This window comes from Oncorhynchus keta, chromosome 2, assembly GCF_023373465.1.
Source record: "Oncorhynchus keta strain PuntledgeMale-10-30-2019 chromosome 2, Oket_V2, whole genome shotgun sequence".
Lineage (NCBI taxonomy): Eukaryota > Metazoa > Chordata > Actinopteri > Salmoniformes > Salmonidae > Oncorhynchus > Oncorhynchus keta.
The window spans coordinates 70,484,416-70,502,846 of NC_068422.1; the positions used below are offsets into that span (position 1 = coordinate 70,484,416).

An 18,431-nucleotide genomic window follows, 5' to 3' on the forward strand; every position below is an offset into this window, starting at 1 on the left:
AAAACTATCTTCATACTTCCATTAATTTGTTTAAACCAGTTACCTTCAGACCAGTCCTGTGGCACTGGTGGGGGTCATAGAGCACAACTGGCATTCGTCTTAAGTTGGTACAGTCGATGTGCCAACTTTGTGTTTGTGACAATCTCCCCTTTCCACAGTGGGGTCACATTAGTTTGTAGCCCAAACGGTTTGGACACTACAAACAGAAGTTGACACATCGATGGTACCGACTTCAGAAGAGTCCCCTGACACTTGAGTCTCCCCTTTCCATAGAGTGGCCACTTTATGCTGGTGTTTGCTGTATTTTGGCAGTTACCTGTGTCCTGAGACCCCTGCAAGTAAACTGGATAGACACAGGCTGGAATTTAATCATCACCAATAACGGTCATCTTTAAATCAGGCGACTCTGCTGACGTGAGTAACTACAGGCCCATTAGTATACTACCTGTGGTGTCAAAAGGTTGTTGAAAAGTGCGTAGCAGAACAACTGATTGCCCACCTCAACAACAGCCCCTTCATATTACACTCCATGCAGTTTGGCTTCAGAGCGAAACACTCCACAGAAACGGCCAACTGCTTTCTTCTGGAAAATGTGAAGTCCAAGATGGACAAAGGGGGCATTGTTGGGGCTGTGTTCCTGGACCTAAGGAATGCTTTTGATACTGTTAACCATGAGATTCTCATCACAAAATTGTCCAAGTTCAACTTTTCCCCTGATGCCTTGAGATGGATGAAATCATACATTGAAGGCATAACTCAGTGTGTCAGAGTGAGCAATGAGCTGTCACCCACTCTTAGCTATGATGTGGGCGTGCCCCAAGGGTCAATACTGGGGCCCCTCCTGTTCTGCCTGTACATTAATGATCTGCCTTCTGTACTGGGTCTGAAGTTCAAATGTATGCAGATGATACAGTGATATATGTGCATGCAAAGAGCAAACAACAAGCTGCACAAGAACTCACTACTGTAATGGTCCAGGTTACAAAGTGTCTCAGTGACTCGTGTTTGCATCTCAATGTGAAAAAAACTGTTTGCATGTTCTTCACAAAGAGGGCAACAGATGCTCCTGAGCCAGATGTCTATGGGTCGGGGGAGAAGCTCCAGGTGGTATCTGATTTTAAGTACCATGGCATCATACTTGATTCCAACCTCTCTTTTAAAAAGCATGTGAAAAATGTAATTCAAATAACCAAATTCAACCTAGCTAATTTCCGATTTATACGAAATTGTTTGACGACAGAGGTAGCAAAACTGTACTTCTAATCTATGATACTCCCCCACTTAACATACTGTACTGCTTGACGAGTTGGGCCCAAGCTTGCTGTACAACATTAAGACCTTTTCAGTCTGTCTACAAACAGGCTCTCAAAGTGCTTTATAGGAAGCCCAATAGCCACCATCACTGTTACATCCTCAGAAAGCATGAGCTCCTGAGTTGGGAAAATCTTGTGCAATACATTGACGCATGTCTTGTATTCAAGATCCTAAATGGCCTGGCTCCCCCTCCACTCAGTATTTTTGTTAAACAGAAAACCCAAACATATGGCAGCAGACCCACAAGGTCTGCCATGAGAGGTGACTGTATAGTTCCCTTAAGGACAAGCACATTTAGTAAATCCGTCTTCTCTGTGAGAGCTTCCCATGTCTGGAATACAGTGCCATCAGACACACATAACTGCACCACATATCACACTTTCACAAAATGCTTGAAGACATGGCTAAAGGTCAATCAGATTTGTGAACATGGTCCCTAGCTGTGTGTTGCCGACTTTTCATGTTGTCTGTTGTCTGTAGCTTGTGAGGTGTGGAAAACCCTTTGTTGCTTTTATGAATTTTGTCTTGGTGCTTTTTGTTCTATGTTGCTATGTCTGTATGCTACGTCTTGCTTGTCCTATGTTGCTCTGTCTGTATGCTATGTCTTGCTTGTCCTATGTTGCTCTGTCTGTATGCTATGTCTTGTTTGTCCTATGCTGCTATTGTCTATATTGTAATTGTTTTTAATAACCTGCCCAGGGACTGCGGTTGAAAATTAGCCGGCTGGCTAAAACCAGCATTTTTACTGAAAAGTTGATTAATGTGCACTGTCCCTGTAAAAATAAAATAAACTCAAACTAAAGTCAAGCCTGTATTTGTGATTTAAAGTGAGATGTATAGGTAGGGACTGATGATGCAAGTTGAAACTGAATTTGAAGAGTTATTTTCTCTGTGAGTACAGTATGTGAGCTGGCATGATCCACTGTGAGTGTCCTAGTGCTCTGTCTGTTATTCACACATACAGTGATATGAACTCTGCAGAGGGGAGGCAACAAACTGGGCCTAAAGAGATAGATAGAGAGAGAAATCATGTCTTATCTATTCTTCATGACATTACATAAGCATTTCCGATTGCCGCCTTTTAAAAATGTTTTATTCACTCCAAACTGCGCTGGGTGACTAAGTGGTTGTAGTTACTGATCGTGACCAGTTTTCTGGCCTGTTCTTTTTAGGATTGCATAGACGGGTAATATTGAATACCTTCCAGTTACTACCAATGCACTTATTCCAGTGCTAGTGGACCACAGTAGTTAGTGACAGTTTCTCATTGAATGTGTGTTACTTCCCTTAATCAGTAGACCATTAATCATGTGGATTGATTGATCAAGACAGAGTAATAAAGAAATACACATGAAATATGTATTTTTGTCAAATCTACATTACAGTTGTATAAATTACAAAATGACCTTCACAAACAAGTAACTTTTATCAAATAGCATCTGAGAAAAATTGTGTGAGGAAAAGTGCCTTTTATCTTTTCTTTAGCCAAGTGAAGCAACAAAAAAACAACAGCCCTAAAACATTGTACTCCTCCAATGGTTGAATCTCAGGAGAATCAAGCTAGCATCATGTAGTCATCCAAAGGTTGAATCTCAGGAGAATCAAGCTAGCTTCATGTAGTCATCCAATGGTTGAATCTCAGGAGAATCAAGCTAGCGTCATGTAGTCATCCAATGGTTGAATCTCAGGAGAATCAAGCTAGCGTCATGTAGTCATCCAAAGGTTGAATCTCAGGAGAATCAAGCTAGCATCATGTAGTCATCCAAAGATGGAATCTCAGGAGAATCAAGCTAGCATCATGTAGTCATCCAAAGGTTGAATCTCAGGAGAATCAAGCTAGCATCATGTAGTCATCCAAAGGTTGAATCTCAGGAGAATCAAGCTAGCATCATGTAGTCATCCAAAGTACATGTAGCAATTGTTTTAAACAAAAAATGAACTACAATAAGAAACTACAGCAACTAAACCACTAAGTAATATAGAAAATAATTTCTAAAGAGCTTTATTATTCCTTACGAATTATATCTGGTTCAGTAGTAAGCCACATACAGGTTATAAAATGCTATGTGTTCCATTGGTGAGGGCTCTTCTGGGAATAGGGAACTAGTGTTCCTCTGCCCACCCATGTTCCTCTGCCCACCCATGTTCCTCTGCACACCCATGTTCCTCTGTCCACCCACGTTCCTCTGTCCACCCATGTTCCTCTGTCCACCCATGTTCCTCTGTCCACCCATGTTCCTCTGTCCACCCACGTTCCTCTGTCCACCCATGTTCCTCTGTCCACCCATGTTCCTCTGCCCATCCATGTTCCTCTGTCCACCCATGTTCCTCTGTCCACCCATGTTCCTCTGTCCACCCATGTTCCTCTGTCCACCCATGTTCCTCTGTCCACCCATGTTCCTCTGTCCACCCATGTTCCTCTGTCCACCCATGTTCCTCTGCCCATCCATGTTGCTCTGCCCACCCATGTTCCTCTGCCCATCCATGTTGCTCTGCCCACCCATGGCTAAATAACATCACTTGAGTGTTCATTTGAGTGTTTTTGTCTGAGTTGAAGGGCTCTATTCTTGGAAGTTGCACTGATGTTATTCTGTTATTGTCCAGTTCACTATAGGTCATAGTGTAGGAGTTCCTCAGTGGTTAAATCCTAGTCACATCATTGGAGGAATAACGCAATGATTATGATAAACAAACCATTTTTATACATTCCCATATGGCCATTGGCCAGTGGGGTAAACTATCTCTCATTGGACTCTTCATACAGTATTTTGTTTATTAAAACATGTCCAATGGTACTGTAGATACTAGGCTCCCCTACTCATGCTTGGTACTGTAGATACTAGGCTCCCCTACTCATGCTTGGTACTGTAGATACTAGGCTCCCCTACTCATGCTTCTATGAAAATGTGTGCACACGACAGCAGGAACGTTATATAAGAGGAAATAAAAGTCAGATAAAAATAATTTAGAAGTGATGCCGTGTCACGATACACAGTTCTGTGCTCCACGAGAGAGAGAGAGTACACACAGAACGGTGGGAGGCTAATTTCACACACATTAAGGCTGTTTTTTCTGCCCTCTAAAAATAAAAGCTAGGAAACAAGACTATGAGCTTTTCAAAGCACAAATACATAGATGTGTGTTAGCTATAGCACACATGCAGTGATGAGGCTGTATGTCACAGCAGGCAGAGCGATTCACATAACTGTAACAAATAGATGGATGAAGTGAAGCAGAAGATGGAAGACACTCCAGAGAGCATACAATTAAACTAGCTCAATGACAAAAAATATACACATTCCTTCCTTCCATCACAGAAACTGTTACTGGCTATTTTCTATGTTGTTAATAACATTTACCATTTGTGTTGTTAATAACATTTACCATTGCCTCTGCCTGAAAAAGAAAATATTGAGACGGTTTCAAACTTGGAAAATTCCTCCTGCAATGAAAAATATCCCTATACAAGAAATGCAATATAAATTCTTAAAAATCACTGTACTCAGGAACTATCCTCAGAGTAGAATGGATAGTCTGAACACCTGATGATGATGTCATGGGCTAGTAAACATGCCTGAGATCTCAGCTTGTGATTGTGAATTTAACATTACATACTGTTTGTGTTTTTTATGTGTTGGCTCAACTGGCATTCTTTCAGCAGACCTGTCCATGAGAGTGCAGAGACTGAGACCTGACCTCAGATCCCTTAGACAGAGGAAATGACTCTAGTGCAAGCAGAGAAGGTTGTGTCAAGTGTGGCCTCATTGAGGTGAATGTTTATCCTGTTGAGGGTTAAAGGGGTAGGAAGCTGCCAAGCCTCAGTACCATTGGTGCTCATGGCCTCTTTGTCTAACTCAGGGTGACCATCTCGTATTTGTCCTTGACGTTGTTCTCCCCCTGTTTCTCAGGCTCGGCATGGTGCAGCTCGATGAACAGGAAGTAAATGGCGGCTCCCACCACTCCTCCCACCATGGGCCCCACTACTGGGATCCACCACCAGCAGCCTCCAGCACTGCACAGACCAGATGAGATATACATGCAAGGGTTTAGGAGTTTACATTTGACTTTGTAGTGAGTAAGTTAAAATAAAACATTTAATACCAAATACACTGAGTGTACAAAACATTAGGAACACCTGCTTTTTCCATGACATAGACTGACCAAGTGAATCCAAGTGAAAGCTATGATCCCTTATAATGTCATTTGTTAAATCCACTTCAATCAGTATAGATGAAGGGGAAGATATAGGTTAAAGAAGGATTTTTAAGCCTTGAGAGAACATGGTTTGTGTATGTGTGCCATTCAGAGGGTGAGGGTGGGCAAGACAAAAGATTTAAGTGTCTTTGAACGGGGTATGGTAGTAGGTGCCAGGCGCACCAGTTTGAGTGTGTCAAGAACTGCAACGCTGCTGGGTTTTTCATGCTGAAAAGTTTCCCGTGTGAATCAAGAATGGTCCACCACTTAAAGGACATCCAACCAAGTGGACACAACTGTGGGAAGCATTGTCGTCAACATGGTGCAAGCATCCCTGTGGAACGCTTTCGACACCTTGAAGAGTCCATGCCCCAATGAATTAAGGCCGTTCTGAGAGCCAAAGGGGGTGCAACTCAGTAATGTTTTGCACACTATCTACAGGGTAAATAGTGGTCACCCGCATTAAAGGGACAGTGCAGTCAAAAACATGATTTACCTGTTTATTTTATGATATCTCCACACTATGAGGTGTAAAAAACACTCTGAAATTGTGAAAAATATTATAATGCCCTTTAAGAGTAAGAGCTTATTGAAAAAATGCTTGGAGGGATGCAGTTGGGATGCAGTTTTTGGCCAACAGCATTAAATCATAATCTGATCTAATTATTCGGACCAATGACCAGTTGTCTTGTATTTGCATATGTATCCTCCTAATTTGAAGGAGTAAGCAGGGATGATCCTATCCACCAATCAGGGATGTGTATGAAAATATATTTCAATTTGTATCAACATGCCCACACAATCAGACATCCAAATCGATAGCAAAAGGAGGCTCAGGGTAATAAATGATAAAAATATATTTGTTGTTATTTTCATGTGATACAGTGATGATTTAAAAATACATTGAAAAAGACACTGCATGGGGCTTTAAAGCGGCCCAGGAACGTGCCATGGTCTGGGGTACGCTACTGTACATTACACAGGAGGTTGGTGGCACCTTAATTGGGAAGGATGGGCTTGTGGTAATGGCTGGAGTGGAATCAGTGGAATGGTATCAAATACATCAAACACACGGACCATTCCATTTGCTCTGTTCCAGCCATTATTATGAGCCGTCCTCCCCTCAGCAGCCTCCACTGGTACATTGGGAGCAGATTCCACTACTACCTTTTGTTCATTTACACAGTAAGGCTCTCTCTAATCTCCACCTCTCACTACTCCTCTACACTCTCTCACATCTTCGGGATCAGTGTCCATTCCACGGGACGCTTTAGCTAATGTAGGCCAATGCAATTAGAATGAGGTTGTAAGTAACAGGAGAATTTCCCAGGACATAGACATATCTGATATTGGCAGAAAGCTTAAATTCTTGTTCATCTTTGTTAGTCAAATTTACAGTAGCAATTAGAGTGAAATAATACCATGCTATTGTTTGAGGAGTGTGTACAATTTTGAAAATGAAAAGTTATTGATAAACAAATTAGGCACATTTGGGCAGTCTTGATTCAACATTTTTAACAGAAATGCAATGGTTCATCAGATCAGTCTAAACGGTGCACATAAACTGCTGCCATCTAATGGCCAAAATCTAAATTGCACCTGGGCTGGAATAATACATTATGGCCTTTCTCTTGCATTTTAAAGATGATGGTACACATTTTTTTTTACAAAAGAACGGTTGGCTTTTCTTTGTATTATCTTTTACAAGATCTATTGTGTGATAATCTCCTATATTCCTTTCACTTTTCCACAAACTATATCCTTGCTAAAGGGCCTGAGCTACAGGTAGATTTGGGTATGTCATTTTAGGCGAAAATGTAAAAAAAGGGGCGGATCCTTAAGAGGTTTCGATCTGCCTGCTAATCTATTGATCCAACTATACATAAAGTTGATCTGTTCCCACTCCTCACCAATCCGTTTCTATTAATGCCTAATTCTAATTGTGCTTTACAGATTTGCCAGTTATCTTAATAGCAAGTAATAGTAAAAGCCTAACAATTTCCAATGACCACCAGATCACACCTCAAATTCCCACCTAAACAGCTCTTTGCTACTGTAGCCTATGTAGTACATCTAATGATTCTGTCCTGAACTGAGCGCTTGATCACCTCAGGGCAACTCCTTGATAGAGATTAGCCTCCCTCTGCTAGTACTGACTATTTGGATCCTGTGGGTGAAAGGGACTGAATTACCAGCACTGACGTGACAAGGCCCAGGTAGGAAAACAGACAGTGTCTGAACAGGCTGTGTTTAGCTGCTAAACTACCAGGGGGTGGATGCAGACTACATGGCTGGTGGATTAGGGTGTGTAATCCATGGACAGAGCCAGGGTGACTAACCATATCCCATGATCAGGCCTGATGTCGGACAGACACACGGGGTCACACGATGACGTCTTGTAGACATGGCACCCTCTCAGCTTTTCCTACTGATGTCAAAGGAAAGTGCCACTGTTCCTGATCCTATTGCATTCAGTTTCCTTACAGAGATTCAGTGGATGGAATGTATGGTGGATGGAATGTACGCTATATATCCTACTATCACCCTTATACATCTCTATCTTAACATCGTGATTACAGCTGTATTGTGCTGCTAAAACAGCTGAGATTTAAGGGATGTACTTAAACCTATATTTCAAATGGGCAGATTACGTCCCATTTGACAGTGTGATGTAAATCTCAGGGCCGCAGGTGTATCTGCGCATTAGCGAGAACTAATCTTAAATGTATACGTATATGGATAATTTCACATAGACATAGGATCTTAATTTGAGTCAGCAGGCTTCAGCAGGAAAGGAATCCTGCAGCAACAGGAAATTATAATTCATGGACATTTTTGTAGGGGTTCATACATTTTTCGTAAGGGAAAATCAAGTCTTTAATCTCAAAGTGGAAATGACAAACTTTAGAAACCTTTTTAAAGTTCAAATACACTACACGTTTTTAATGTCCTGCATTGTAGGAGAGTTCTCCTATAACAGGGTGATCAAATGAAGATCCTACATCTGTATGCAGAACATCTGGTAAGATGTAGTGTGAACACGGTATAAAGTAGAGGGTCAAATACTGTTCGTTAACGTTTCCCACCCCAGTAGGGGACCCCCCGCCATTGCACACAATTGTTCTATTCTAGCTCCAGCACTTCTGATTCAGCTTGTGATTTAACCGACCAGCCCATTCCCGATGAATCAGGTGTACTGTGCTAGTGCTGGAATAGATCAAATATGTGCAATGGCGGGGCTCCCCAAAGTGCAGGTTGGGAAACTGTTGACTTTGGCCATTAGATCAGACAGCGCCCTCTTCTGAAGAGAAGTCTATAGTGCACTGGCAGAGAGGTCCCTCATATCCTTCACATTTATCTTATGTAACTCTTCTTTAGCCCAGCTCTCATTGTTGAATAACTGCTTGTGAATTGCTTCACCCAGCTTTCTCTAGGGACTATGGAAGTTTGCATGGCAAAGTACAGACATTGCAGCCGATGACCGCTTTGCTTATCTAGTGTAAATAAATACCCAAAGACCAGGGACAGCTTTGAGGAGTGATGGCAGAGAGAGGGAGTCTGCCTCTGACAGTAGGACACACAATGGTGCCATTTTTCTGTTATGTGAAGCATGGAATATTTATGTGCGGAGAAATAATCTTACTCTGCCCACTCACGTCTCCAAGCCTTTTGGAAAATGCAGGAGATACAAGAGGTTGCTGGAAATATTGATTGAGATTGTCAGAAAAGCAGAGATAGCGATAGAGCCGCATACTCCTGCTCTTCCTGAAGGAGAGAAGGAGGCCAGGCCACTGGCATTCACTCCCATGTTTCTCACACTGTGTGCCTAACTCCCAGCCACTGCTGGGGAGGAGGACTGAAAAGCAGCATAATGTGCCTGCAGCTCCGCTTGGCATGCTCAGATCAGAGAGGGGCTTCCCTGTCACACACACACATACTCTGTTTTTGTGTCTTCGTGAATCTTTCAATGTTCTACTGTAAAGTGATTTTTTTAGGAGACGAAAGCTCATTTTCAATTTCAAAGGGTTTCCGGGCAAAAGGCATCTAACAATGTTTTTGAAATGCTACTGTACTTATGGAGGCCATCCAGCTCTCATTTGTGGGACTTGTCTTCTCTCTAGTATAAGCATTGTTGGAAATTACCGGAACACCTCCATGCCCCAACCGGCCACAGCAGTGAAGAGCCTTGGGCCCAGGTCTCTAGCAGGGTTGATGGGATAGCCACAGTTGAGTCCCATGGACACGCCGATGGCCATGATGATCAGGCCAATGCACAGTGGCTCCATCCCTTTAGGAGCTCCAATGTTCTTCCCATCAATAATGGCCAGAATGCACAGGATCAAGGCAGCTGTTCCTATTACCTGGAGACAAGGCATCAGCCATGAGTTTGCGATAGCAATGATCAAAACAGAAAATTGACAGACATACAGATGTAGGATCTTAATTTGAACCAGTTTGCTACAGCAGAAAAATAATCCTGCAGCATCAGGAAATATGAATTATTGTGTAGATTATAATTAAAGGGATAGTTTGCTCAAATTACAAAATTACATATTGGTTAACTCAACCTGTAAGTAGTCTATGGACAAGGTATGACAGCAGTCCATGCTTTGGTTTAGATTCCCTGGCAGTGGCTGTCATTGTTTACAAGTGCTAACAGCCTAATTAAACATTGAATACACTGCAATACACTTTCCTGCTGTGCAGAAAAATTTGCAGCAACAAAAGAGTGATCAAATTAAGATCCTTCATCTGTATTCAGTATATTCATCACCGCTACAAAATGAACCATCTGTAGCTACTGCTCATGCTGTCACTGTGATGCTTCCACCAATATAGAAAAGACAGCCTCTCATAATAGCATAACAGTGACAGAGGGAGAATGGCTTGTTGTTATGGTCTGGGTTTTATAATGACTGTCTGTGGTCAGCAGGACTAATTTGCTGTGATGACCTGTGACCGTCTATTCTTTTGCCTAAGCCTATAATGGGGCTTCCCCTTTCCCCTGGATGAAGGATAGATGAGGCAGCTTTTAAGTCTTTTGAACAGTATCCATATGGTTAGATATTAGCAGCAAATGTTATCTTGGGATAAAAATAGTCAACAACTCAACAATTGCATTAATTACTGTTCATAGAGGGGAAAACAACTGCTTGAATGTTTGCTTCTATTAGCCAGTTAATGATTGTTTTCTGATTATATTTTGACCCCCTACCCACACACACACCTAACCACATAACCACATAACCACACACACACACACACACACACACACACACACACACACACACGCACACGCACACCCAACCACATAACCACACACACATATACACACACATATACATATACATATACATATACACACACACACACACACACACACACACACACACACACACACACACACACACACACACACACACACACACACACACACACACACACACACACACACACACACACACACACACACACACACACACACACCAGGGTTGGGCTGTATTCGAATTGAAGGCAGTCAATTTAGGAAGTAAACTACAATTAAATAATTGCATTTATTTTCAAATTTCTCAATAAACTGAAAAGTAAAGCTATTTAAATCAAAAGTTTTAAAAAATCCTTAATTTAATGTAAATTTCACTGCCTTCAATTCGAAACCAAACCTGTATGTGCACACTCAGCTCTTGGGTATTCAACACAGATGGTTGTTTTTGCTCAGCCAGTATTGCTCACAATATATGTATGAGAGCAACAGCTGTTCCAGACGACTGTGTGATCATGCTCTCCGTTGCCCGATTTAAGTAAGAACTTTAAAACAGGTTAACATTCACAAGGATTACCAGGATTCCTACTCAGAGCATGAGGTGACCAGCTGGCAAGTGTCTTCACTGACTGACATATTCAACCTCTCCCTGACACAGTCTGTAATACCTACATGTTTCAAGCAGCCCACCATAGTCCCTGTGTCCAAGAACGCCAAGGTAACCTGTAAATGACTATCACCCCATACCCCGTATCACATCTGTAGCCATGAAATGCTTTGAAATGCTGGTCATGGTTCAAATCAACATCATCCCAGACACCCTGTACTCACTCCAATTCGCATCCCTCCCCAACAGATCCACAGATGATGCAATCTCTATTGCATTCCATACTGCCCTCTCCCACCTGGACAAGAGGAACATATATGTGAGAATGCTGTTCAATGACTCAGCTCAGCGTTCAACACCATAGTGCCCTCCAGCTCATCACTAAGCTAAGAACCCTGGGACTGAACACCTCCCTCTGAAACTGGATCCTGGACTTCCAGTCGGCCAACCCTAGGTGGTGAGGGTAGGCAACAACACATCCGCCATGCTGACCCTCAACACGGGGGTCAGAGACCTGTCAGGACCAGGACAACAAACTCTCCTTCAACCTCAGCAAGACTAAGGAGCAGATCATGGACTACAGGAAACAGAGGACCGAGCATGCTCCCATTCACTTCGACGGGTCTGTAGTGGAGGGGGTCGAGACTTTCAAGTTCATCAGTGTCCATATCGCTAAGGATCTATCATGGTCCACACACACCAACACAGTCGTGAAGAGGGCACGACAACTCCTCTTCCCCTTCAGGAGGCTGAAAAGATTTGGCAAAGGCAACTCAGATCCCCCAAAAGTTCTACTGTTGCACCACTGAGAGCATCTTGACTGGCTGCATCACCGCTTGGTATGGCAACTGCTTGGCATCAAACCACAAGGCGGTACAGAGGGTAGTGCGTACAGCCCAGTACATCACTGGGGCTAAGCTTCCTGACATCCAGGACTTCTACTCCAGGCGGTGTCAGAAGAAGGCCCTGAAAAATGTCAAAGATTCCAGACACCCAAGTCATAGACTGTTCTCTCTACTACTGCATGGCAAGCGGTACTGATGCACCAAGTCTGGAACCAACAGGACCCTGAACAGTTTCTACCCCCAAGCCACTAGACTGCTACATAGTAAGTTAAACAGTTAACCAATTAGCTACCCAGACGATCTGCATTGACCTTTTTTGCACTAACCTTCTTTACTCATGACATCTGCTGCTGCTACTGTTTATTATATATCTTGTTGCTTAGTCACTTTATTCCTAGCTATATGTACATTATCTACCTCAATTACCTCATACCTATCGACTCGGTACTGGTACCCCGTGTACATAGCCAAGTTATCGTTACTCATTGTGTATTTATTATTACTTGTATTATGTGTTATTACTTTTCTATTATTTCTCTATTTTCTCTCTCTCTGCGTTGTTGGGAAGGGCCCGTAAGTAAGCATTTCACTCTTCGTCTACACCTGTTGGTTACGAACCATGTGACAGCTAACATTTGATTTGATTTGACACATACTGTTCACCATGTCCGCTTCGTTACTTACACTTCACATGACTGATCTAAATGCATTTGGGGGACAGAGGGGCGCAGTGCTCTAAGGCACTGTATCGCAGTGCTAGAGGCGTAACTACAGACCCGGGTTCAATCTTGGGCAGTATCACAACCGGCCGTGATCAGGAGTCCCATAGGGCGGTGCACAATTGGCCCAGCATCGTCCATGTTAGGGTTAGTTTGGCCGGGATAGGCCGTCATTGTAAATAGAAATGTGTTTTGCCTGGTTAAATACATTAATGCTCACGTGCACATTCACTTATATACATACTATTACACATGTACATGTTCTAGCTCAGGGACTTCAAACATAAATCAGGGTGTGTGCCTGTGCTGCTCATATCATTCAGTAATAAAGAGTATTAGGATATGGTTAGATAACCATTGATGGTGCATCTCTGACCTGGTCTACGAATCCTCCAAGGACTGAGATGTGCTTGGCAGGGTAGGATGCCCATATATTAGCTGTGGCATTGACGCCAGTAACTTGCATAACTCCTCCTGTGTGTTCCATTAAGGCATCTATGGAAAAGAGAATAGTAGAATTAGCCATTGAGTTTTCCCAATAATGTTAGTGTTAGTAATAACCTATAATGTTCCCACTCCAATAATGATCAATACCTTTCCATTCAAATATCACCCTGGCTAAATGCTATGAATACGGGTTCCATTTAGAATCTCTGCATTAATGTGTATGATCATAATGATGATGATTATGATGATGGTGATGGACATGATGACAGTAACATCTACCATAATACAACCCATAGACAGCACAAGATCCAGCAAAGGCACCCAGGAACTGTGCTGCCACGTAGACAGGGAACTTCTTTATTGGCAGCTTGCCCAGGACCACCATGGCCAGGGAGACTGCTGGGTTCACATGGGCCCCTGTAACAAAGGTCAAAACTGGAATTCAAAACAAGGTTCAAGCTTGGATTCAGTCATAGACACAATAACGGCACAACACTAGGCGGGGCCCAAGGCGGGGACTGAGGCTCTGGGTGACCTCAGCGGGGCAACACTGCTGGGGGTTTCAGAGCGCCCCAAACACTAATCCCCAGCCCTGTTCCCTTACTGTGGCCACAACAGCCGGCTGAAACATCCGATCGGAATTGGGTCTGACATAATCTGCCTGAATCTGCTTAAGGCTCGCGCAAACTGCATGTCGTTGGAAGGACCCGGCCATGACACACCTCCGCTAACAAGGGTTCTGGTTAACTCTGCCTGTAAATTAGCATCGCCAACATAGGAGTGAAAAGGAGTGGGGGGAAACAGAAGTGTGTTGTGTTCCACTTGGAGAGGCTAGCCTGGCTGGAAAGGCTGGAGACCCATGCCCCAGTAAAGCTCATTAGTCCAATACCTGTGATCATCATCAGAGATGTCACCTAACAGCGTGAAGGCTTCTCATCCACACATGGGCCCCAGGGTTGAATGGCCCAATCATGCAGTAAGGGTTCCTATACTGTAGCCGACTACACACTCCATTCTTCCTGAATTCATTTTTCGCTCAAGGAAGCTCCTCAATTAATGATTCATCCACATTCATCCAAACATGGCAAAAATGTTGGCTTCCCAACACTCTGGTCTGATGTGCTGTAGCTGTAAACCAGGCATTGAGGATGAGGGGTGGTCATGAGTTGAGCTTTAGAGATACAGTACAAAGACTAAGCTCACACTCTGCCAACACTGGATTTTCTAAGATGAAAGCACATTGAGTATGGCTCATATAACACTCATATTAGCTCATATGCTACAGTGTTCATATTATCCCGGGGCTGGGCATTAAAAGCTCTAATCACGTCGTTGCTCTTTTATGTCCCAATTGTGATGGAAATTACCACGGCAATTTCAAATTACAACTCATCATCCCCCATTACGTAAAGCCTCGCTGAGACATAATGAAACCCTTGATTGCTGATTAAAAAGCGCTCTCCACCTTGCTCAGCAAGCTCAACTAAGGCAGCGTGACTTTTAAAAAGTAATTCCCCCTAATGTTATCCCTCTGTGCCATTATTGCTGCCGAAGCGAGAAGGAGAGGGCGATCCTTGCTTTAATCTCTATGGAATGTACCCAATAAAGTTCCCCTGGACATGAGGACACACAACTCCAGCCTTGTAAATCTAGCCGGCACACTTCATCCTCTGACACCAAGAAGCAGCCAGGCATTAGGAATGGGTAATCGAGCTATTACATATTTTTTTCCATTTTCTCTGTGCCTCTCTCCCAGTTCGGGTAATGCTAAATGGTACCCATGTTGAGTCCAGACTGCTATGGGATACTAACATGATGTTCTCTGCATCATTTTGCCATGTTGCTGAGTCTCTAGTGATGACCTAGGTTTCCACAGTCCATTTCTGTTACTGTGTGTGGACTTTTCCCCAGGACACAAGTCAGAGAGTGTTAGTGATCCATGGCTGTACTATTTACTTTCTCTCCTGTGATCTACCTGACAATAGGGATGGACATCTTCTCCCCCTTTCTCAAACAATGAACACGTGAACATGTGGATGTGAGGACATCCATGGAGCCATAACACACAGTTACCCAGACATGTGGGAAGTACATGTTGTCCTTTAAGAGTTTAGTACCTGAGAGCAAAGAGAGCCAGACATCCATGGTCAAAGTTCATGGCAAAGTAAAGCCTTTTCATCAAAGACAAACAACCATTGATGACCTTTGAGTCCTGCCCACATATTTTAACCCAAACCCCTTTTTAATATTAAGATCCTTTAATTTGTCAATTGCACAAAATTTGACTTCTGCTTTTAACCCCTCTGAGACACACATGAGCAGGTTTTTGGAGTGGTGCAGGGGGCTGCCACACTGGGCACCCAGGGAGCTGTTGTTGTGGGGGGTTAAGTGCCTTGCTCAAGGGCAATGGTACACTCTTAGAAGAAAAGGTGCTATCTAGAACCTTAAAGGGTTCTTCGGCTGTCCCCATAGGAGTACGCTTTAAATAACTATTTATTCGTACAGAAAGTTCTACATGGAACCCAAAAGGGTTCTACCTGGAAACAAATGGGTTCTCCTATTGGGACAGCTGAAGAAACCTTTTGGAACCTTTTTTTTCTATAAGTGTAGGCAATGGAATTTAGGATTTGATACCACCAACCCTCCTGATGCTGGCTTGCCTCTCTAACCGCTAGGATACGTGCCACCACTTTTGTCATTTGGACAAGTTGTTTGTGGATAGAGGTGACTGAGTGCAAAGTATCATTCTTTCTCTCAGTGTTCATCTTGTGTTTTTTATAGTAATGACACTATACTACATCTGTCAGTATCTGAGTCTCTCCTTTTGTAGTTTCATGTTACAAACAAAAGAGGATATAATGACATAAAAAGGCCTGATTTATAAAATGAGGTGCTGACCAACTGAAAAGTCTCAACACTAACACACATGTTGTGTTGCATTTTCAATCATACTGCAAAGTCAACTATTTGGGAAGTTAGAACTATGTATATTGGCTATGTGCCGAGTGGACTTTAGAAATGAATGTTGAGAATGCAAAGTTATGTAAAAGAAGCATGGTATTCACCTGAAACTCCCCCAGCCACATAGACGGCCATCATCACCCCCAGAGTGAAGCCGATGTGGATGGTCAGGGGTTCTCCCAGAGCTCCCTTACTCAGCACCGTCTGGGCCACCGAGCCACATCCAAATAGCTGGGACGGAGACAGAGACAAAAAAACACAAGCAAAAACATGTTGGCAGGAGGAAGTCGTTGTTTTGTCATTTCCAATTATGCACAAAAGACTAGTCCTCTTGTTCTACAGCCTTCATTTCTAATTAGATGGCCTTTCAGATCAGTGCGTTCCTCCTGAACTCTGTAAGAAGAATGCCATAGAAGATGTCCCATTTGAAGCATGGGAAATTATCATTCATCCTTTCATTGATTAATTAGGTAAATCAAAAACAAAAGTGTTGAAAGAAGGATGCCGTCCAAAAATAGCTGTTTCTGTTGTGAGGAGTGGATTAGTCCATTGATGCTGTGCCGCTGACCTAGATGACCACTGACTCACTGAGCCCACTGAGACTGAGCCTCAGTAAGCCCAGCCACTGAGCTGTGACACTCAGACAGACAGGACAGGACAGGATGGGGAGGTGAACCTAGAGGGGACAGGTGGAAGGCAAAGGACAGGTCAGATTATTAAGGACCCCTGTAGATTTAAGTAAACAGTGTTTCCCGCCAAGCTTGGTGATGATGGGGAAATGTCTGTGTTTTTACCGCAGTAATAATGCAGAGAGAGAGAGAGAGTGTGGTCTATCTTATGCTAATGACTTCTCTGTATTCAGGGTAATATAGATCTATTCTCATTCCATTTCAAATCACTGTATTCATTTACAAGTTGATTGCAATTGATAGGGGGGTATGCTTTAAAAGTGTATTAACTATTGATGCTGTCATATGATGATTTTCAGCCTACAAGCAACATATAAGGTAGCCTGGTTAATCAAATAATGAAGCTTTGCGGGAATATAAAGGTGTGCAGTATGCTACATAAATTGGGTCTATTCACAGATTAGATACATTCTAAAGAAATATGAATGTCAAATCACTGTGATGATCATACATCATATGGAATGGTGCATGGTGCATGGTGGTGCATGGTGCATGGTGGTGCATGGTGCATGGTGGTGCATGGTGAGTGGTGCATGGTGAATGGTGCATGTCAGTAAAGGTTTATTGTGTTTGATCATGTTTTTCTTTATGTCTGAAAATACCAAGCATCCCATTAATTCTCCCCTTCCTATCCTCCACCTGTCAAACTTGCCATTACAACATTCTCTAGATGTGTTAATTATCTCCCAAGGAGTTTCTCAGACCAGAATTATGGATGAGCACATCAAAGAGAAGCCACATTATCAGGATATATTAGTCAGCACCTAAACATATCAAAACATGATATCCCTGTTGACAGATCAAGTCCCCTGAGAACAATTTGACACCTTATTACCATATTGTTGCAGCTTTAAAGCAGGCTATTAAATGACAGTCGGGTGATGAGGGAAAGTGTCAATGTACTTACTATTAATACGAATATCCCCAGAAATTCTGCCAGGAACTCTTTGATGATGTCCTTCCTCAGGGCACATTGCTCCTTCATTTTTCTTTTCCTCTCATGGTCCATATTTCCCGCGGACATCTGATGTCTCACTCTTGTCAGGACAGACAGTTGACGAGTAGTGTGAGCGTGAACATGAGCGTCTCTCCGGTAGTTCAGGATATAACCCCTCCTTCCCTTAGTAGCCTACTACGCGTGTTGACCTGTTAATCTTTTTCTTCCATGAAACTGTCCCCCATCACCACCGCTACCGCCAGGGATGCACTATTTGGATCTAGGTGCTTTATTGGTCAATAAGTGTTTGATTGGTCAATAATGACTCCAATGGTGAGCAACTGACTGAACGTGGACAGTGCGCATTTATACGCGCGAATGTAGACAGTGTGCATTTACTCACTACTTGTCTATTTTCTATCAACAAAGTCATTATTTTAAGTTTTAATTATATG

General features: G+C 42.9%; 1 protein-coding gene and 1 pseudogene across 1 annotated transcript; both read right to left on the reverse strand.

Annotated features, from left to right (window-relative positions):
• The window catches only part of LOC118362426 (hepatic triacylglycerol lipase-like), a 21,407-nt pseudogene extending 17,589 nt beyond the window's left edge, over positions 1 to 3,818 (reverse strand).
• Positions 3,289 to 18,125, reverse strand: LOC118359532 (aquaporin-9). Its single transcript, XM_035738040.2, has 6 exons — positions 17,947 to 18,125; positions 16,455 to 16,581; positions 13,669 to 13,806; positions 13,319 to 13,437; positions 9,652 to 9,869; positions 3,289 to 5,326 (listed from the first exon to the last, which is right to left on the reverse strand). The coding sequence occupies exons 1-6, from the start codon at positions 18,061 to 18,063 to the stop codon at positions 5,164 to 5,166; spliced, it is 882 nt and encodes a 293-aa protein (XP_035593933.1). The 5' UTR covers positions 18,064 to 18,125; the 3' UTR covers positions 3,289 to 5,163.
• Positions 18,126 to 18,431: the final 306 nt, after the last annotated feature.